The sequence below is a fragment of the Eulemur rufifrons genome, chromosome 21 (genome assembly GCF_041146395.1).
Source record: "Eulemur rufifrons isolate Redbay chromosome 21, OSU_ERuf_1, whole genome shotgun sequence".
NCBI lineage: Eukaryota > Metazoa > Chordata > Mammalia > Primates > Lemuridae > Eulemur > Eulemur rufifrons.
The window spans coordinates 20,941,858-20,963,381 of NC_091003.1; the positions used below are offsets into that span (position 1 = coordinate 20,941,858).

The following is a 21,524-nucleotide window of genomic DNA, read 5'->3' on the forward strand; positions in this document are numbered from 1 at the left end:
CCTTGGGAGCCACCTGTCTTAGACGTCCCCACATGGGACCTGGGGCGGGAAGGGACTTCATGAGCGAGTGCAGAACTCAGCAGATCTTCAAATAGCAAGAGCCTGAAGTCCAGAAAAATGAGGAAATCCTCGGAGGCGGTGAGGCCTGGGAACTCAGCCGGGTACGCGGAGGCTCCCGGAGGGCCCTGCTCATCATGTCCCCACCTCCTTTACGAGCGATGAACCAGGCTAAGAGGGAGGAAGTGCGGCCCAAGGAGACAGAGCTAAGCAACAGCCCAATGGAGACTCGAAAACAAGAATAGTACTAACAGTAACAAAAAACAATAATTGTGGTAATGATAACTAGCGTTTCCTGGGTGCCCAGGACCATGCTAAGTAATTCATGCATTACCTCTGCAGTCCCCAACCCCTGGCCTGTTGGGAACCAGGCTGCACAGCTTCATCTGTGTTTACAGCCGCCCCCCATCGCTGGCGTCACCACATAAGGTCCACCTGCTGTCAGAGCAGCAGCATTAGAGTCTCACAGGAGCGCGAACCCTGCTGTAAACCACGCGTGTGAGGGATCTGGTTTTCACGCTCCTTATGAGGGTCTGATGCCTGATGATCTGAGGGGGAGCTGAAGCAGTGATGCGAGCACTGGGGAGCGGCTGCAAATACAGATCGTCATTAGCAGAGAGGCCTGACGGCACAGTAAATGTAATGCGCTTGAATCATCCCCGAAACATCCCCCACCTCCGGTCGATAGAAAAATTGTCTTCCAGGAAACCAGTCCCTACTGTCAAAAAGGTTGGAGACTGGTGCATTATCTCATCTGAGCTTCACATCAGCCTTGTAAAGTAGATACTGTTATTGTCTCCATTTTACAGATGAGGAAACTGAGGCCAGAGGCCAGTCCAAGGTCACACATGAATGTGTGCAGATCTAGGACTTGAACCTCGGCAATCTGGCTCTGGAACTAGCTTTCTACTGCTCCTGTTACCACCACAACTAGCAGTTATCAAGCACATTACTACAGGCTGGGCCCTACCCACGATCTTACTCTGTCTTCACAACAGAGCTAGAGAAACAGGAATCAAGATCCCGTTTTGGGCCGGGCGCAGTGGCTCACGCCTGTAATCCTAGCACTCTGGGAGGCCGAGGTGGGTGGATCGCTCGAGGTCAGGAGTTCGAGACCAGCCTGAGCAAGAGCGAGACCCCGTCTCTACTAAAAATAGAAAGACATTATATGGACAACTAAAAATCTATATAGAAAAAATTAGCCGGGCATAGTGGCGCATGCCTGTAGTCCCAGCTACTCGGGAGGCTGAGGCAGTAGGATCGCTTAAGCCGAGGAGTCTGAGGTTGCTGTGAGCTAGGCTGATGCCACGGCACTCACTCTAGCCTGGGCAACAACTCTGTCTCAATTTATTTTTATAAAAAAATAAAAAAAAATAAAAAAAGACCCCGTTTTGGTGTGGTGGCTCACACCTGTGATCCTAGCGCTTTGGGAGGCCAAGGCAGGAGGATCACTTGAGGCCAGCAGTTCAAGACCAGCCTGGACAACATAGCAAGACCCCACTTCTTAAAAAAAAAAAAATTAAAAATTAGCCAGGCACAGTGGCTTGTGCCTGTAGTCCCAGTGCTTTGGGAGGCTAAGGCGGGAGGATCATTGGAACCCAGGAGTCTGAGGTTGCATTGAACTTTGATTGTGTCACTACACTCCAGCCTGGGTGACAGCAAGACCCTGAATCTTATGAATTAAAAAAAACAAAAAAAATCCTGTTTTCCAGATGAAGAAACAGAAGTATGGCGAAATTAAGTAAATTGCTCAACATCTCAAAGAGGCTGACAGGACACAGTGCCGGAATTCGAACCCAGGACTTTCAGACACCAGCTCATGTTCTCTTACCCACTCCATGCCAGGCAGCTGGGGCCACCTCTCCATGTTGGGCTGGAAAGCCGGGAGGAGGGCAGGCCTGGCCCCAGAGCCACCAAACACCCTCCACATCGAGAGCCACCGCACGGCTAGTCAGGCGACGCCACATTCCCAGACAATTGTCACCTGCCGGCCCTCAGCGCCCTCAGGCCCCTGGGCCAACCTGACTCTCCACACGGCCACATTCCCAGTGGCGCCCGGCGACCAGAGCCACCCGCGAGCTCCTCTCCGGCCATGCGGAGTCACTCACCACAAAGGGCCCGCTCCTCCTGTCCTTAGAGAAGCTGTGGCTTCTTCGGGGGCCCAAGGCCACGGGGCTCACGTGCCGGGGCGGGTGCTCGCTCTCCCGGAGGACATCCTCCCTCTCCAGGTCCCGAGGTGGCACCTGAGACACAGAACGCAAAAAAAGAGCTTCAGTGGTGGCTTTCTCACTTACAGTAAAAATGCATCACACCGAGAGCGTCCATTCTGTACCAAGAAGGACAAAGAAGAAAATTAAACTCCTAGAGATGGGAGGTAACACGTGGGGGCAGCAGCTCTGGGTTCAAGTGGCCCAGCCGCAGCCATTTAATAGCTGTGTGACCTCAGGTGAGAGCCTTAACCTCTCTGAGCCTCAGCCATCTGGGAAAGGAACAGTGATAACAGTCCCCAGGTTCTAGGGTTGGTGGCACAGCACAGGGAAAGTGCTGGGCGGGGAACCCCCGGACCTGCTGGTTTCAAGACTGTTCTTTCTTAAGCACCGAAGGAGGCAAGAAAAACTTCACCTTTCTCTGCTGCACCCTTTGAGTGAAAGGATTTGCTCTGTAAAATTTGCTTTCAGTCAAAAGGCTGCAGTCAAGGATCCAGAAGGCCACATGTGGCCCCAAGGCCGCAGGTTCCCCGCCTGCCGCCGCCGGACCCCGCCATCCTGGCATGCATGCGGGGAGCGCTCCACACATGCTAGCCGGCCTCACTCTGCCAGGGGTGACTCTTGGTAACCTGATTTTAATCTTGTCTCCATGCAACCGAACACACAGGCACACACGCACACACGCACAGATACGCACAGACAGGGCGCGTGAACAGGACGGCACCCCTAGTACATCTGTCTGAATCTTGGTGTTTCACCAACTCTGCTATATACAGGGGAAACAGTCACAGGCCAGTAGATACAGGACTCCAGAATTTGCATTTTACATGCCCCCACACTCTCCCTGCACAGACAAGGAAAGGAAGGCCCAGAGAGGGGCAGCACCTGCTTAAGAACACACAGCATCAGGACGAGTGAGGCTGGATTCTTGATCCCTTCCCTCATGGCCTCTGTTCTGAAGGCCTGTGGGACCCTCTGGTTTTCCTCCTACGTCCCTGGCTGTTCCTTATCAGCCTCCCCAACGTCCCAGGCCAGCCACAAAGCCTTTTCTTCTGCAGCTACATCACTCCCTCTGGGATCTCTCTTCACAGCCCCCGCGGCTTCAAATAAATCCTGTCTACACCCAGACGACTGCCCATTCTGACTCTCAGTGTTGGGACTCCAGACTCCTAGGCCCCACTGTCCACTCAGCATCTCCACTCGGCAGCTCACACTCCTCTCAGAAACACGTGCACAAAACAGGCTTCTCCATTCCTCCTCCCCAAAACTGCTCCTGCCATGACTTGCCGATCCCCCGGCTGAGCAGGCCAAGTCCCCCGGGGATCACGTGCCATTCTCCCCTGTCTCTCCACCCCATCAACAATGCTGAGACTCTGCCTTCAAAACATGCTGCAAGGCCAGGAGCAGTGGCCCACACCTGTAATCCTAGCACTCTGGGAGGCCAAGGCGGGAGGATCGCTTGAGCCCAGGAGTTCGAGACCAGCTCGAGCAAGAGTGAGACCTCATCTCCACAAAAAATACAAAACAATCAGCCAGGTGTGGTGGCACACCCCTGTAGTCCCAGCTACTCGGGAGGCTGAGGCAGGAGGATCTCTTAAGCCCAGGAGTTTGAGGTTGCAGTGAGCTATGATCCACTCTAGCCCGGGCAATACAGCAAGACCCTGTTTCAAAAAAAAAAAAAAAAAAAAAAGCTTCAAACCTCACATCCTGTACCAAAATCAACTCAAAATAGATCAAAGACCTAAATATAAGAGCTAAAACTAGAAAACTCTTAGAAGAAAATATAGGCGTAAATCTTCATGACCTTGGATTAGGCAACGGTTTCTTAGGTATGATCCCAAAAGCAAAAGCAACAAAAGAAAAATTGATAAAATGAACTTCATCAGAATAAAAAACGTTTGTGCTTTAAAGGGCACCTGTAAGAAAGTGAAAGGACAATCCATGGATCGCGAGAAAATTCCTGCAAAGTGTATGTCTGATATGGCACTTATATCTAGGATATAGTAACATAAAGAATAATGACTATTCAATAATAAAGACAAACGACCCAATTAAAAGTAGAGAAAGGATCTGAATAGGTATTCTTCCAGAAAAGGTATACAAATGGCCAATAAGCACATGAAAAGACGTTCAACATCAGTAACCCTCAGGGAAATGTAAATTGAAACCACAATGAGATACCGCTTCACGCCTAACCCACTGGGACTGCCACAGTCAAAAACACAGGTGCTGGCCGGGCGCGGTGGCTCACGCCTGTAATCCTAGCACTCTGGGAGGCCAAAGCGGGTGGATCGCTCGGGGTCAGGAGTTCGAGACCAGCCTGAGCAAGAGTGAGACCCTGTCTCTACTAAAAATAGAAAGAAATCATTTGGACACCTAAAAATCTATATAGAAAAAATTAGCCGGGCATGGTGGCGCATGCCTGTAGTCCCAGCTACTCGGGAGGCTGAGGCAGAAGGATCACTTGAGCCCAGGAGTTTGAGGTTGCTGTGAGCTAGGCTGACGCCACAGCACTCACTCTAGTCCGGGCAACAGAGTGAGACTCTGCCTCAAAACAAACAAACAAACAAACAAACAGGTGCTGACAACTGCCGGCGAGGGTGCAGAGGAACCGAATCCTCATGCTCTGCTGGGGGGGACATCCAGTGGTGCAGCTGCTCTGGAAGGCAATCTGGCAGCCCCTCAAAAGTGAAACCTAGAGTCCTCACATCACCCTGCGGCTCCACTTCTAGGTGTCTATACAAACAAATGAAAACCCGCATGCACACGAAAACTCGTACATCAACGTTCACAGCGGCCTTACTCACAATTGTCAAAAGTGGAAACAACCTAAATGTCTACCGACAGGTGAACGGACAGGTGAACTGTGGTCCACCCGTGCAACGGAACAGAACTCAGCCACGGAAAGGAATGCAGTCCTGGGCTACGCTACGACGTGGATGAACCCTGAAAACATGACGCTATAGGAAAGCTGCCGGCCACAAAGGCCCACGTGGTGCATGATTCCATTTATGTGAAATGGCCCAAACAGGCAAATCCACAGACAGAAAGCAGATTAGTGGGCGCCCAGGCCTGGAGGATGAGACGGGATGGAGAGTCACTGCTGAATGGGTGAGGGGTTTTCTAGGAGTGATAAAGGTGATCTAGTATTGAGAGAGAAAGTGGTTGCACAACTCTATCGATATACTAAAAGCCTCTGAATTGTACACTTTAAATGGGTGATTTGTACGGGACATGAATTATATATCTCAATAAAGCTGTTACTGAAAAAAAACAAGCCACCGATCCTCCACCTCTCTCCATCTCTTAGGCCACTACCCTGGTGCAAACCCTGCCACCTCTTTGAGGACAACAGCAGCCTCCGTGCTGGCCTCCCTGCCTCCACCCTCGTCCCTTCGGTCCACACGCAGAGGGCAGCCAACAGAGGGGCGTGCTCTGAGACACAGATGGTGGCCCTGGTGCTCAGAGCCCTTTGGGGACTCCCTGGTACCCTCAGCCTGTCCTATGCTTGGACTCCGCCCACCTCTCAGTCTCAGCGGGGTCCCGCATCCCTGTCCCCCAGGCGTCCCTTGAATGTCCACAGCACAAGCTAATCCCCACTTCGGGGCATCCTGCCCCAGCCCCACAGATCTTGGCCTTGGCTGGGTCCCTTCTGTCACTCGGATGTCACCTTTCTGGTCCCTCCCCACGAGAGCCCTTCCCTGGCCCCCTGTCACCCTCTCTTTCTATGTCCCCGGGACTTACGACTCTCTGCAGGAACGATCTCACTCCCTCACTGGCTGGAGACCTCCCTGCCCACCCCCCAGACCAGTGATGTCCGTTAGAATGTTCCGCGATCAATGCAGATGCTCCGTATCTGAATGTTCCATACGGTCCCCACAGGCCACCTGTGGTTTCAGAGTGCGCGAATGTGGCTGGGGTGACTGAGGAACTGAATTTTTAATCATATTTAATTTTATTAATAACTAATTTAAATTTAAATAAGCACAGGTGGCCAGTGGCTGCCACACAGCCTGAGACAGTGGTGAGCTGGGCCACGTCTGGGTCGCTCCTGGCAGCCCCGGCACCTAGAACAGGGCCTGGCACGGGTTCAGGACATTTATTAAACGTATTAAATAGACGGAGAGCTGGACTGCTTCCCTCCGATGTCTTCCAACTTCATCCTGCCAGCCCCTGCGCCAGGGGCTTGACCACACACCATCTCGTGATAAACCTCCAACAAGTCTATGATGTGGGCAGGAGCCCCATCCCACAGATGAGGAAACTGAGGCTCAAGACAGGTCTCTTGAAATGCCCAGAGTCACACACACACACATAGGGCTTAATTCCAGGTCTGCCCGATATGCAGTCCCCGGCTGTTCCCAGGGAGAAATTAAATCATACATGTGCAAAGGGTTCATCTCCTAATAAAGAGCTCTAAGAAATCAATGAGAAATGGACCAAGGTTCCAAAAGAAAACCAGGTGTAACAGAAGCACAATGGTTACAGAAAAGAAACACAAATGGTCTCACATACCTAACAAGACACGCCCCCCCCCCCCCCCACTGGAACAGCAGTAAGCAGACCCAACCACACTGACAGGTGAGGGGCACTCACGGGGCAGTGGGGGAGGGGAGGGGGTCACCCAGACGTCTGATACACTGGGGCAGGTCGCGGGCAAACAGGCATAGCCCCGCCGCAGGCAACTGCCATGCTTAACCCACAGAGATACCTGCAGATGTGCAAGGTGATGTACGTACGTGGTTTTTAACAGCGCAAGATCAAAAATATCACCCACAGGGGAAGGTTAAATAATTTGTGCTACATCCACAGTGCGGGCAAAAAGAACAAGGATGTTCTCTGTAGGCTGAATCCAAAAGCTCCCGAAGATGCATTTTATGAAAAACAGACAGGTGTAAAATCTGTGGCTTCAGCAGAGATCTTCAACCCAAGAATCCCCCGGGCAGCTTTCAAAACTGACAAAGGCAGGCCCTGCCCCTGCCCAGGTATTGACATTTGTTAGCATTCCCCGTGTTGCTCCCATATGCGACCAAAATTTCAACCACTGGTAAAAAAAAAATGCTCTTGTTTACAGAAAGGGGAAGCGAAAATAAGAATACGTATTCATAATTTGCTTGCTTGTATTTTCAGAAAGAAACCTTAAAAGAATTTGGCCCAAAAAAAAAAGGGAATAAATTTGATTACACATGAAGAGGAATGTGCGGAAGGTAGGTCTTGGGGGAATTTTTATTCTATACTTTTAAGTATTTTGGGAGCCTTGTGAAATGGTCTCTCTTTTAAAACTAAAATAAATAATTTAAGCAAATCAAATGCTATCATTGGGCCTGGGACAAAGTTGCAATAAATGTTTGTCAACTGAAAAAGAAAGAGAGAGGGAAGAAGGGAGGGGTCTCTTTAATTGTAATTATTATAATTATAATCACTCTTCCTGGGATCCTTGAGCAGAACTGGCTGTGAATTAAGAAACCCTCACCCAAGGAAGCAAAGATGTGCATCAAAATGCTATAGCAGCCCTGCTTCTAACACACAAAAATGCAAATTAACCCAAACATCCATCAACAAGGGTCTCGGTAAAAATGTTTGGGCTCAGTCACCTTATAAAATACTTTACAGCCATTAAATAAGGTGATTATGTATGCACGATTACTGTTAAGTAAAAAAAAAAATAAGTAGATTTTCTGTAGAATGTCGCCATGTTTCCGTAAAAACCACATGTATTTACCTAGATCTATATCTGTGTCCAAACCAGGGTCCCTCAACCGCTCGACTGCGGACATTCCGGGCGGGATCATTTGCTGGGGTCGGAGGCCGCCCTGTGCATTGTGGGATGTTGAGTGGCATGCCTGGCTTCCACCCAGGAGATGCCAGCAGCAGCCTCTTCCCAGGCTGTGACAACAAGAGATGTCTCCAGACCCCGCCGCATGTGTCCCATGGGCAAAATCGCCCATGGTTGAGAGCCACTAATGGGTCCGGAGAGGTGTTTCCCAAGTTAGGCACCAGACTCATCCTCTGGGGGAGATTTTCTTTCTAAACTGTATGTTTCTATCATATTTTAAATTTCACGTAAGCATTCACTACTTTTGCCATAAGAAAAACATGACCACTATAAATACCTATGATTGATAAGCGACCGTGGAAGGTAGGAAAGTCCCAAAGGACACCAGAGCGTGTAACAGAGGCTGCATCCGGGGAAACATTCACCTTTTATTTTCTATGCCCCTGTAGGATTTGAATTTTTAACAACCAACATTTTGAAGTTCTGTACTGGTAGGGTGTTTTTGTTGTTGTTGTTTTGTTTTGTTTTGTTTTAAGATCCAAACCCAACGATCTTTGGGCAGGAGAGGAGAGAGGAATGGGAAGCTGGCCCAAGGCTCTCCAGTCCCTTGGTGAGAAAACAGATCCCCTGACAACCAGCACTGCTGGGGCCAGTGCGCTCCGGGCAGGCGTCCAAGGCCAGGCTGGGGGGCAGAGCCGGGCGCTGGCGTCCCCCTCCACGATGCCCGACTCCCCCACTGCCAGCAGGCCCTGAGCAAGGTGCTGGCAAACAGATGAGGTGTTACATTTCCATGGCCTCTTCCCTCTCCCCCTGTTCCCACAATAACAGGCTGGAGACGGGGGACAGGAAAAGCCTCCCAGAGAAGCACACAGGGTGGCCCTTGCTGGGTGCTTCATCTCCATTCGGCCTGAGGGCCGTGCTTCGAGGGCCAGGGGCAGAGCAGAGATTCGGATGCCAAGGCCGCACGGTCCTGAGCGTGGTGGTTACAGAGCTTGGCCCCTTGGGATGACACATGGGTTCAAAGTCCAACTCCGCTACTAACCCACTTCCAACTTTAGGCAAGCCTTCGTTACGTGACCTTGACCGACAGCATCCCCAAAGCATCCCCTTCCAGACTGGACCTCTGCTCTCTTTCACAGATGAGGAAGCCCAGGCCCAGGGAGGTGGAGGGACCTGCCTTTAGCCCCTCGGTCTGCAAGGGGCAGAGGTGGCACGTGGGCCCTGGTTTGCTGATGCTGCGTCACACGGCGGGTGCTAAGGCAGTTTCCGCGCGGCCCCTAGAGCACATCATGTTGCCTCCCAGCCCCAAACCTTTGCGCATGCCGTGCCCCTGCCGAGGCTGCCCTCGCCCCCCTAATCAGCCCATCCAAACTCACGTCCACCCCTCCAGGCTGGGCTCAAGCTAGCACCTCCTCCCGGACACCTGGACGCCTTCCTGGGCCTCTTCTCCGGCACCTCACTCTGCGTCCTGTCACTTCCTGGCCCGGGATCACAGGTCCCACCTCCCCACAGAGATCAGGTGGCCTCTGGGACTCAGATTCCTTCCCCACTTCATGGTTCTTCCCTCAGCAGAGTGGCCTACTAGAAAGTGGCCCGCCACCTGTTGGGAACTAGATCAGATCTGGGTTCAAACGCTAGCTTTGCCACCTGCTGCTGTGCGCCCTGGGACAAGTTACTTAACCTCTCTGAGACCCCATTTTTCCCATCTGTACAGGAAGATGAGCAAATCCGCAGCAGACGCTGTCAGCACCCTGCCCAACATGCAAGCACGTGCCAGTGGCAAAGGTGTCCTGCTGTGCGAGGATTTTCTTTCAACCACTGAACATGGTGCCAGCCAGGACAGAAGAATCTGAATGTTAGTAACCCAGAAACAGTGCCAGGCAAGGACAGAAGGAATTGGAAAATACATACTCCAGGTCCCTTGCTCCTTGGATAGGACCACTCGAGAGATGGCCAATGCTGCCTCCCAGGGGTCCCCAGTGAGACTGAGCCCCGGTGCCCACAGTGGCCGCTGTATCCCCTGCCTCACTGCCCCACTGCCCGGCCAGGTCTTCCTGGAATTGCCTACCTGCCACGATCTGCCTCTGCGGGAACCAAACCACGACGATCCCTCTTTTATATAATAACGAACACGAGACAATAGAGTGCTATACAGAAGCAGCTCAATAAAGCTATCATGGATACCCATCATCATCGTCACACCAGGCCAGGGGTGTGAAACTGGTGCCCAGGGCTGTCTGCACAGCATAGTTCAATACGCTGCCCCCGTTTCCTAAGGGGAGGTCCACATAAAAATCTGGATTTTACGACTTTTGGATACACACGGTCTGCCATCTCGGGGCCACCACTCTCATGTGTCAAGAGCCAGACAGACCCCAGCTGCCCCCTTCAGAAAGGGCATGGGCTCTCTATCGGCCACGACCCTGCAGCCCCCTGCAGTCTCACGCCCAGCCTGAGCCCACTCGTGTGTGTGCCCACGTGGCCCACATAAGAGCTGGGTTGGAGACCCCTGGCCGCCATGCTTACTCAACGTTTGATAAAGTTAAACGAGCCTGTGTACTCACCTTGTGACCGTCTCGAGTCCCCGACTCCCGCCAGCAGTGCCCCATTTTGGCCTCCGAACTCCCCCCAGGGAGGTCCCTCCGCCTCTCCCTGGCTTCGTGCATGATGGACAGGCCCTCTCGGATCGCGGCAGGGGGCCCCTTCTCCGAACAGGCCCTCTTGACGTCCGGCGGCGACCTTGCACAGTCACGTGGGTGGTCACCCCACTGGGCCACAACACTTTCCTCTCCCCACTCGATGGATTTCCTCAGGGTCCCTTTCTTCCAGTCGGCGGGGGGCGACTTGGGTGGCACTCTGACCCTACTGCCCAGATCCTCCCGACCAAAGGGCTTTGACTCAGCCAGGTAATTCTGACACTTTGCACCATGATGTTTACCGGCAAAGGCCTTTTTGTCGTCCTCGGCGATTCCCAAGACTTTTTTCTTGGGGCCTGCGGGGACGGGAGAGGCCCCTGCATACGTGTCCGAAGGAGCCGCGTGTGGCAGAGCCCACAGAGGGCTGGATTTGGTGTTCGGGGCTGCCCCGGGGGTCTCTGCCGGCTGCTTGCCTGAGCCGGGAGGGGAGTTGTGCCTCGTTTCGGCAAAGCTGGCTCGTTTCCAGAGACCCTCAGCTTCGGGTCCCTCCCTCAGGCTCCCCCTCCTCGGTTCCACCCCGCCCGGCTGGCCTGGCCTCTCCCAAGGCGAGCTGCTGGGCTCCCAAGTCCGTCTCTCCTTCTGTCCCTGAGCCTCGCCGGGGACTTTGGGTGACAGCTCCTGGTACTCCGCCATCAGGGCGTCGATGTCCAGAACGCTGGATCTGTAGCCGTCTTTCATCTTACCTGGGAACGTCTCACTGATCACCTCGGTCCTCCTCCTGACCAGGAGATCTTTCGGACGACTCTTAAAAGTCGGGGTCGTTTTGGGGGCACCGTTGCCGGGGGACATCTTGCTCCCGCTACCCTTCCAATCGTTCTGAAAACCAACGCCATCTTCTGATGCCCGATGGCGCCATAGAGCGTCCACGTCGATGACTTTTTCACTAGAAGCTTCCAGAATCCTGTCCCCAGTTAATAAGGGACAGTCTGTCGGCTTCAGGTTTTTGGAAATGCTTACATTTTCACGCTCTCTTCCCTTAGTCCAGTTTTTCCCGCCCACCGTCTCCAGTGGCTCTTCATGGTTAAGCGAAATCAAAGTGGGTGCGAAAGAATGAGGAGACGGAGGTGGAGTGGTTTTTCTAGAATGTTCCAGCAAGTTGTCAAGCCCTGACATAACAACACCCTTTGCCTTTTGAGTATCGGGAATCTGATAGGTGACTGCAAAAAATGTTGCCTTGGGTTCCCCGGGTGACCCTTGCTTCGCCACTGAGAAAGCCCGGTCCTGCGAAGCACCCGGGCCCCCCTCCTGGGTCCCCGCCCTGCTGCGGAACAGTGGAGGTTTCTTTAAGGCACTGGCTGTGGGGCTCAGATCGTCCGTCTGTCTCTCCTCCACCTTCGACGAGCTCTTTGGGGTGAGGAAGCTGAATGTGTCAAATTTCACGTCGTGGGGTAAAGTCCGCCGCCGCCACCTGTCCGTCCTCGGGTCGGGACCCGCCTTCCGCATCTTGGCTTCTGGCCCCGGCGCCTGGGCCAGCCTGGGATCCCCGTCGCCGGCAGCCGCAGCGAGGGGCCCTTTCTGCCCAGAAAACGTGTCTGGATGTGCTTGTGTTCGGGAATCAGGGGGCTCGGCCTTAGCCCTGGAAGGAGGATCCAGGGGGCCCCCCTGGGAGGGACCCCTCGCTTCCGCTCCCGCCTTGTGCCCAGCACCCCCAGGCCCCTCGTGCTGGCCCTCCCAGACAGCAGCCTTGACGGACCTCACAGAGGCGGCCCCAGGAGCACAGGGCTCTTCGCTGACCACCATGGTGGCTTTATACCAGCTCCCTGCCAGCCCGCCTGTCCACCTGGGCGACGGGCAATTGCCCCCAGTCACATCCTTCTGCTCTCGAAAATCAAGCTTTGGCCCACTGGCCGCCTCCTGCGTCGTCCCTCGAGCTTCCCAGATCAAACTGGCCCGTTGGACGGACCCCACCTGACCTTCCGGCCCACACTGTGGGTCAGCCGGGGTGACCTCCTGGGACAGCTGCCTCCCCTTCAGCGAGGGCCGAGACCTGCCGCTTCGGAGCGTCACCGCTTTCTCCTCTGGCGCCGCTGAGATGGCCTCGCTGTGCGCACGCTCCCTCACTGTGTGCACGACGTCATACCTGGGCTCGACCCTCTGGGATGCGCGAGGGTTTTCCGAGGGCTTCAGCAAAGGGCTGCTATTGCGTTTTTCACCCAAAGGGTATTTTTCCCGGAGAGGTGTGTGATACTGTCTCGGCTCACCGTTCAGAAGAGCGGTTTGTCCCGATCTCTCTGTCTTGGGACTGTCAAACCCCCTCAAGTTCTCTTTCTTGAGGTTTGTCATTTCCAGCGGGTCCCTCCCCAGCCGGGAGCCTTTCTCAGGCCTGGGCCTGGGTTCTGGGACACGTGCGTCGGACACGTCAGCGGGGGACGTGGCTAAGAGAGAGCGTCCCGTCAGGTCAGACACAGTGTGTTTCTCCACGTGATGCTCGAACATCGTGGCCCACACGGTCTGGAAGCTTCCCTCATCTTCTGGAGTGACGTCAGGAGTTCCCACCGAGCTCTCACCGAAAGAGTTGTCAGGGTCTTGGGTAGAACGATCTTTCCGCTCCGTCTGCCCGGACTTCTCCCGGAGCGTCCCAGGCTTCCAGGGGCTTCTTGGAGCAGATGCTTCCACCAAACCATGCCCTTCCTTTGGCTGAGAAGAAAGAAAAAGAAAAGAAATAATCCAATGTTACAGGATTGAAAATGGAAAGGAAGAGGAGAGGGGATGGAAATGGCTGCTTATATAATTAAAGCAATGAAATACCATAAAATTTTAAAGACTGAACACACCCAGTGTGGGTGAGGATGTGGGGAAAGGGACACTCAGAGACTGTTGGCAGGAACGTAAATGTGAGAGACTGCAGGGCAGTGTGGCATACCTATCACGATTTTATAGTACTCATTTCCTTTTATCCGGCCAAGTTTCTTCCAGAACTCTTTCTTTGCACGTGTGCCCAAGTCTGCATGAACAAGAAAGTTCAGGCAGCGCTGTTTGTGAAAGCAAAAGAACACAGCAACAACCCGAAGGCCCATCACGAGGACACTGGCTGAGTAAATTCTGATATACCCAAACAATGGAATATGCTCAGGCATTTGCACCCCCAGGAGGAGGTGAATCCTAATGTCAGGACATCTAAGGACACTTACAAAATATTGTCTTGCTGGGAGAAAAGCACACAACAGAACAGTAGATGATAATCCTATTTTTAAAAACTGTATATGTATGTATGTACACGCATACACGGACACACGGAGATAAACACTCTAAAGAAAAGATATGAATAAAACTGTGATCAAGAGAAGTGGGATGTGAGGATGGGAGGAAGGAATGAAGATGGGAACATCGTCCTTTAATCTCACACCCTTCAGTTCTATTTGATTTTTGTAATATGCATATATTAGTAATTTTTTTAAAAATCTTTTGTTCTGTTAGAAATCAGTCTACTTCAACAAGTTAAATATAGAATTGCCATATGACCCACCAATTCCCCTGCAGGGTATATACCTAAAAGAACCAAAAACTGGTGTTCAAACAACAACTTGTGCATAGCAGCATAATTCATAATCACCGAAAGGCAGAAACAACCCAAATGTCCAATGATGGATGAACACACACACATCACACGGTGCACAGCCATGCACGGAATATTATCCAGCCATCAAAAGGAACGAAGTACTGATTCATGCTACAACGTGGATAAACTTTGAAAACATCATGCTACGTGAAAGCAGCCAGACACAAAAGTCTACATGTTGTGGAAGAACTAGAACAGGTGAATCCAGAGAGACAGATTAGTGGTTGCCAGGGGCTGGGAATAGGAGGTGGGAAGAGACTGGATACAGGGTTTCTGTTTGGGGTGATAGAAAGTTCTGGAACTGGATAGTGGTGATGGTTGCGCAACACTGAGCCTGTACTAACGCCACTCAATTGCACACTTTAACACGGTTATCACATGGCAGGGCCAGTTTGCAAACCCTACCTCTAGATGACGGAATGCCGTTGAAGAATTCTAAAAACCTACTGCTTTCACACTTTGTTTCTATTTTATTATGTAAATTTTACATAAGTAATATCTGAATCCGTTCTCATTGTAAAGGAATCTAAACAATGCAAAGCTCAAATTTTTTTTTCCTCCCTTATTCAAATACTGGTCTGCTTTCTGGATAACAACATTATCAGTGGGTTATAAACCTTTAGGAGCCTTCCTTTCTCCTTGTATCAGTTACACATATAAGCACATCCATACATATTTAATAATAGAAAAACATAGCTTGTTTTATAAATTAAAATTATTTTATTCTTTAAAAATATTTAAAATGGTATCTTTTATGTTATATCTATTTTACCACAATAAACACACATCCTCAAAGTCTACTTGTAGAGATGAAATCTCATATTTAAAGCAAGGGTTTACTTATTAACTTTTGCTTTCTTGAAGGTTTTCAAACATATACAAACTTACAGAAAAAATAATGCACCAGCCTCCACCCAGCCCCCAGAACTCCTGCTTCACACAGCCCGTGTGGCTCTTGCTGTTGTTGTAGCCACAGTATTTCAATGAAAGTCAGAGGGACATTACTTAAACCGAACCCTCTCCTAACCACTTCAAAGAAGTGATTCAGAGGCGGCAAGGATAAAACTTGGGGGGGTGGGAAGCGCCACCCCCAGGGTGTTGAACATCCCCATTCAAAGCCAGCCCACCTCGTCGGGGATTCGCTGTGAGGTGGGCACAGACGGGCTTAGAACCAAGCACTGGCGTTATTTTTTACATTCCGCAGAAGTTTCTGAAAACATTAAACATGCAACCGCCATAGGATCCAGCCACTCTACTCCCTAGATGTTCACCCAAGAGAAAAGAAAATCCAGGTCCCCACGAAGCCCTGCGCACAAATGCTCACAGTAGCTTTATCTGTAATGGCCCCACGCTAGAAACAATCCCGCCTGTCACAAAAGGGCAAATGGATAAACCGACTGTGGACTACCCACGCCCTGGAATACAAGTCAGCAACAAAAAGGAACGAACCACGGATGCACACCAGGACAGGGCGAATCTCAAATTAATTACTCCGAGTGAAACACCAGAGGACTGGTTCCATCTCTATTAAAGTCTAGAAATGCAAAGTAATCTATGGCGACAGGATGCAGATCTGTGGGGGCCTGCGGAGGAGCGGGTGGGAGGGAAGATTACAAAGTAGCAGAAGGAAACTTTTGCATGTGATGGGCATGTTCGTTCTCTCGCCCGTGGCGATGGCTTCACAGGTATGCGCGTATGTGGCAACCCATCAACCTGCATGCTTTAAATACGTGCTTTTGCCGTCTCCCAGCTGTGTCTCAATAAAACTTTAAAAAAAAAAATTTAAGACTGCAGAAAGCATCAAACACAAACCAGTTATACTTAGCAATTACTTTCCAAGCTTTCTCTTGTTAAACAGACGAAATAAAAAAAAATACTTTTTAAGCAATTTAATTGCTGGTCACGTACCTCTTTTTTCTATGGCTAGGTGGCCACAGAAGTCAGAGCAGGGAAAGGGGTAAAGAACCACAGTGAGGGAGTTTCTTTTAACATTTTTAACCTAAATTTTATGTCTTAACAAAGACACTAAAGCAGGCACTCTTATGTAAAAGAAAGCCATGCCCCTCTGCTCTTTGCAAAGAAAAAATTAAATGCCTGACAATGACTTTGGCAAACAGCATTTAACACCTGGGAGGGGGGAATTGGAGCCCCCCATGCCAGAAGAGACTTTAAAAATCCCAACATTAGAGGAGAGAAATGTTTTATTGTGCACGACACCTTTCTGATTCTCTCCTGGGTCGAGCAGATCACAGAAGCTCTTTTCCCGGTAAGTGTAAGTGGCCACTGGAAAACAAGATGTGCCAAACACAGCCAACTCCTTACCTTTCCTCTCGGTTCCTTAGGAAGCTCACCGCTCGGCTCAGCACACTTCTCATATTTGACTTCGCTGCTTGAAGCTGAACTTGAAAACCTGGTACAGAGATCCGAGTTACTTGGATGCAGCCAGAAGCTGGGATTCCCCGGAGCCCACACACCACCAGCTCAGGAGCCCAAGGGTGAAATCGGCTTTGGCAGCGTCCAAGCCACACCGGCTGATTTCCTTTGAGAAGGACGTTTCCTCTCCAGCTGCCCAAAGGAGAAGAGCCCGGTGGGGAGAGCCTACCTTAAACACAGCATCCTGGGGTGGAAGGAGCCCCAGGCTGGGGTGAAGACACGGGTGCTAGTCCCAGCTCTACTCTGCCTCCTTACTGGGGAGCTCGGGTCGGGCTTGTGACCTCACCTGAGCCTCTGTTTCTTCATCTATAAAATGGGGATAATTAACACCTCCCCGTCCCTTTTATAGGGCAGATAAGAGGCTACCCAAGGCCCTAATAGCTACATGAGGGCGTTTAGGGAAGAGTGAAGATGCCCCAGGAGAGATAATTAATGGTTGTTGTTAGCAATCCAGCCACAACAGCGGCCCCTCCGCAGTGGGCTGTCAGGGATTGTGTGGGGGCCGGGTCTGTCTTTGCCTCTCTGGGTGAGCAGAGCCGAGTCATTATCCTCCTCTGGGCCTCAGTTTCCCCACCTGGCAAGGGGAAGAGGGAGTGGGGCTAGAATCTTTGCATCTCTGAAGAGTTCTCTGGTGTGAATGCCTGAAGATGGAGCGCATGCTTAGTTCAGGGCCGGGGGATTTGGAGAAAAGGGAGGGAGAAAAACTGAACCACTTAAAACTTGACCCGCGCTTAGCAACCCGGAGTCTGTGTCCTGGGAGGTGTGAGGCTGTGATGTGTTGTTGCTGAACTCAGAGCCTCAGTTTCCCCATCTGTCAGAGGGGGATAATCACGCGGCCCCTCCCAGGCACTATGAGGACACAGTGAGAGGAAGCATGTGAGGTCCCTGGCACAGGTGTCCCCTTTCGCTGCCCCCTTAACTCAGGGGTCCTCAGGCCTGGCTGCACAAGAGACCCACTTGGAAGCTTTTAAAAACGACCAAGCTACGAGCTCCTCCCCAGACCAACCGAATCAGAATCTTTAGGGGTGGGGCCCAGGCATGGGCATTTTTTCCAGGTGATTCTAATGTGCTGAGAGCCACTGGTCTAACTTTGGCCGGGCTGGCTGTCCTGGTTCCCAGGGCCGGGAGGGCAGTCTGCCCAGACAGACATCCTGCCCCTGCAAGCTCCACCCCGGACAAAGTATGTTGGTGGCATGCATGTTATTAACGAGCCAGTTGATCACGCCTGGTGGCATCTCCCTGTTGTGGCCACTTGTGGGAAAACAGGTGTGCCACGCTTAGAAAGTCATTATTAACCAACCAGATCAATAATACCATTTGGAGACGCAGTCTGGCATTATCTCTACGTTTGTGCCTCAATCTTTTAAGGAAGGTCTTAATAATATTTCCATTTTCGAGATCAAGACACTGAGGCTCAGTGAGGGGAAGCACCTGCCCAGGTTATCTTGACTCCTCTGATTTTATATTTTGGGCCACTCCTGGAGGCTTAGGCCTCATCTCCTCATCCAGTGGAGACAGGCTGAGCTGGAACGACATCCGGCTTCAACTTCCTCGTGGTACTTCAGCTTTCTGACCTGCATCTGTGAAATGGGCGCACACCTCCCACTTCACTCACGGGGGCGTGCAAAGCCGAGCAGGCCAAGGAAACCGAGCTCTAGCCCCCACGGCTGGCCATACCCAGAGGAGCTGGGAGCCCAGTTCCCTTTCCCTCGGGGTCTCCGGGGGGTGGTGTGCGGCAGCCCAGGGAGGGAGGCATGTGGGAGCGTCCACTTACAGTTTGGTCAAATCCGCGGACAGCGGCCGGGCCTGGAACGTCCTCCTCCTGATCTCGGGCTTTGACTCGGAGCTCTCGGCAGCCCAGCCTCTGACCCGCGCCTGGACGCTCACGCCCCCTTTCTCGGGCTCTGGCACTGCCGATGGGGACTCAGGGGTGGCCGAGGGGGGTCCGGGCCCCCCTGCCAAGGCCACGGCCACTGCCACACCGCTGTCCTCCCCAAACAGGCTGATGCGCTTCTTGACGCTCCCCCTGGAGGCCCGCTCGCCCCCGGCTGGGACTCCTCCTTCAGCAGCTCTGCCCTTGACCTCAGCAAGCTCCGGGCCTCTTCCCGGCCTGGGAGAAGGGGGCTCGGGCGCCTTCTCTGGCTCCTGGGCCAGCCTGCCTTGCTCTTCCCAAGGACTCCGGTCATCTCTGGGGGTGACCCTGGCTGAGCCCCCCGGGGTTCTGGGGCTGGCCGTCTCCTGCTGCAAAAACACCTTCTCCTTCCGTTCCTGGATTTTCTGGGCCACCTCCAGGAAGTCGGAACTCGTGTCATGAAGCGGGGCCTCTGCCTTGGCCAGACACTCCCGGTCCACCTTGCTGGGCCTCTCCGGGGCCGAGCCCGCCACTGCCCCACTGTCCCCGTCGGCCGCCTTCCTCAGCAAGGCCTCTCTGCTCTCGAAGCGGGCCGTGAGGTCCATGGACAAGGGCCTGGGCTTCCTCACCCACGTCTTCTCGGGAGGGGCGGGGGGCGTCTTCCCCGCCGCGGCCACCCCGCCGGGGATGGATTCCATGAAGATGGCCGACACGGGCCTCCTCTTCACGCGAGGCCTGGGCTCCGGAGCGGGGCCGGCCGTGTCCTCCACGCTGCTGGCCTTGGGGAGCGCCTGGTCCCGGCCTGCCCCCTCCGGGGCTGCAGCCAGCTTTGTGTCCTGCGACAGGGAGGCCGGGCGGGGAAGGGGCCCCGCCGGCTTCCGGGCAGGCATGGCAGGCTTGGCGGCCACCTCGGGCCGGGAGCCCGAAGGGGGCTCGTGAGACACACCCGCTTTGGCCTCCTGAGCCCCCTCGCTGACCACCTTCCCCAGAGCGGGGCCGGTTTTGGTGGTTTCAAAGAGGATCATGGTGTTGGGGCTGGGCCGCAGGAACACGGCCTTGGAGAACAGAGAGGAGCTTCTCCTCGGGCCCTCCCCGCCGCCCGCCTCCTGCCCCACCAAACCGGGCATCCTCCCGTCCAGATCCTCGGCGGCCACCTGCTCGGACAGCCCCCCAGGAGGAGACAGGCTGGTCGGACTGTGCAGCAAAGACGACACGGGGGGTGTCACGTCCGGGGGGGCCTGCTCCTTGGAGAAGGGCTTGGGGGCGAGCCTGGGCAGGGGCAGTAAGCGAGCCGGGCTCCTCAGCGGGCTCTTTGCTTCCAAGATCCTGGCCGAGGGAGCCCCGGGGGTGTCGCCAGCCTGGCAGAAGTAAGTCCGCTTCAGGGTCTCCTCCTTGCCAAGCTCACCGAGGCCTGGCACCACCGTCAGGGACGTTATGGAGCTGACCTCGACCCGCGTCGCCATGGTTATGGTTGTGGATCCATGGAGATTAGGGACATTGGAAATGGAGGAGCAACTGCTGAAAAAAAAAAAAAAGAAAGAAAGAAAGAAATTTAGAACACGGTCCTTGTGTGGGTTGGGGCAGAGTGGTTTGGGGGAACGGGACAGAGAGCCCTGGGCCCCGGATTCTGGACCACGGCCCTGCGCTGACTTCACCGGGCAGGCCTGGGCCTGTCTCTCCACCTCTCTGAGCTCTGGGCAAGGGGAGGGGACTGAATGGCTGTCTCTGAAGTTCGTTCCAGCTCAAAGGGTGTGGAAAAGGCGCCGACACTCGCTGGAGGACTTTCTCTGACTCAGCTAATCTCTGGCCAGCTCTTACGGTAAGAACTGAGTGTCTCTGCTGTACAGATACGGAAACCAGCTCAGAGAGGCGAAGTAACTGGCCAGCAGTCGCTCAGGAAGAAAGAGAAGAAGTGAGGATTCGAACCCTGTGGGACCCCAGAATCACACCACAGAGGCTCCCGACATAAGCCCCAGGGGGAGCATCCTCGGGGTGCCTTAGTGCTGTTCCCCTATGTCCCACTGCAGAGCCTGCACATCGGGGACCCCAGCTGATCCTTATTGCGACCCCGTGCCGAGCACCAAGCACAGAGAAGGTAAGCAACCGCCACAGCTCACGCACGCAGCTCCCCAAAGCAGGAGTCCCTGGGGTCACGAAGAGGGTGAGTGGCCGCTGTGGAACCCAGGCCTCAGCCACCAACCCCACCAGACTGTCCCTTAGTCCCGTTATTTTTCCCAACCTTTCCAGATACTATTAAAAAAAAAAAAAAAGCCATCTCATTTTTCTCACTCAATTTGCTGTTACTTGTTTGTCTTTAGGTTCTTTTCTGTGGAACACCTAATTTTATGCCCGCTGACTTCATATTCTGTTTTGAAATTCTATTTATTTATTTATTGTTGGACACAGGGTCTCACTCTGTCACCCAGGCTGGAGTGCAGTGGCGTCAGCCGAGCTCACAGCAGCCTCCGACTCCTGGGCTCAAGCGATCCTCCTGCCTCAGCCTCCTGAGTAGCTGGGACTACAGGGGTGCACCACCGCGCCCGGATGTCTTTTTAATTTTTTTGTAGGGACAGGGTCTCGCTATGTTACCCATATTGAGGAGGTCTTGAACTCCTGGTCTCAAGCGATCCTCCCACCTCAGCCTCTCAAAGTGCTGGGACAGGATCACGGGCCACCGCGCCTGGCCTTATATTCTTCATAAGCAAAGGAACAGCTAACAGTGACAGCTTGAGTGAGACCCCGAGCTGGGCCAAGCGCTTCATGTGTTTTATAAATCTCATCCCCCCTACAACCTTACCAGGTGGGCCCGACGATCAGACCCCATTTTGCAGCGGCTCAGGGCATAACCCCTTGTTCATGCAGCTGTGAGATCTGTTCTCTCAAATCAGGAGCCCTCCTCTCTCATTCATCCTCCGACAGCCCCGAAAGGCAGAAGCGACTCGTA

At 53.1% G+C, this 21,524-nt stretch overlaps 1 protein-coding gene across 2 annotated transcripts in view; it reads right to left on the bottom strand.

Moving 5' to 3' along the window:
- KIAA1671 (KIAA1671 ortholog) overlaps positions 1–20,043 on the bottom strand; it is a 133,573-nt gene extending 113,530 nt beyond the window's left edge. For both annotated transcript variants that reach the window (XM_069497605.1, XM_069497604.1), the window contains exons 1-4: positions 18,503–20,043; positions 16,618–16,705; positions 10,605–13,373; positions 2,166–2,300 (exon numbers count right to left, since the gene is read on the bottom strand). In XM_069497605.1, the coding sequence (XP_069353706.1) occupies positions 2,166–2,300; positions 10,605–13,373; positions 16,618–16,705; positions 18,503–20,043 (4,533 nt within the window). The remainder of the gene's footprint in view (positions 1–2,165; positions 2,301–10,604; positions 13,374–16,617; positions 16,706–18,502) is intronic.
- Between the last annotated feature and the right edge of the window lie 1,481 nt (positions 20,044–21,524).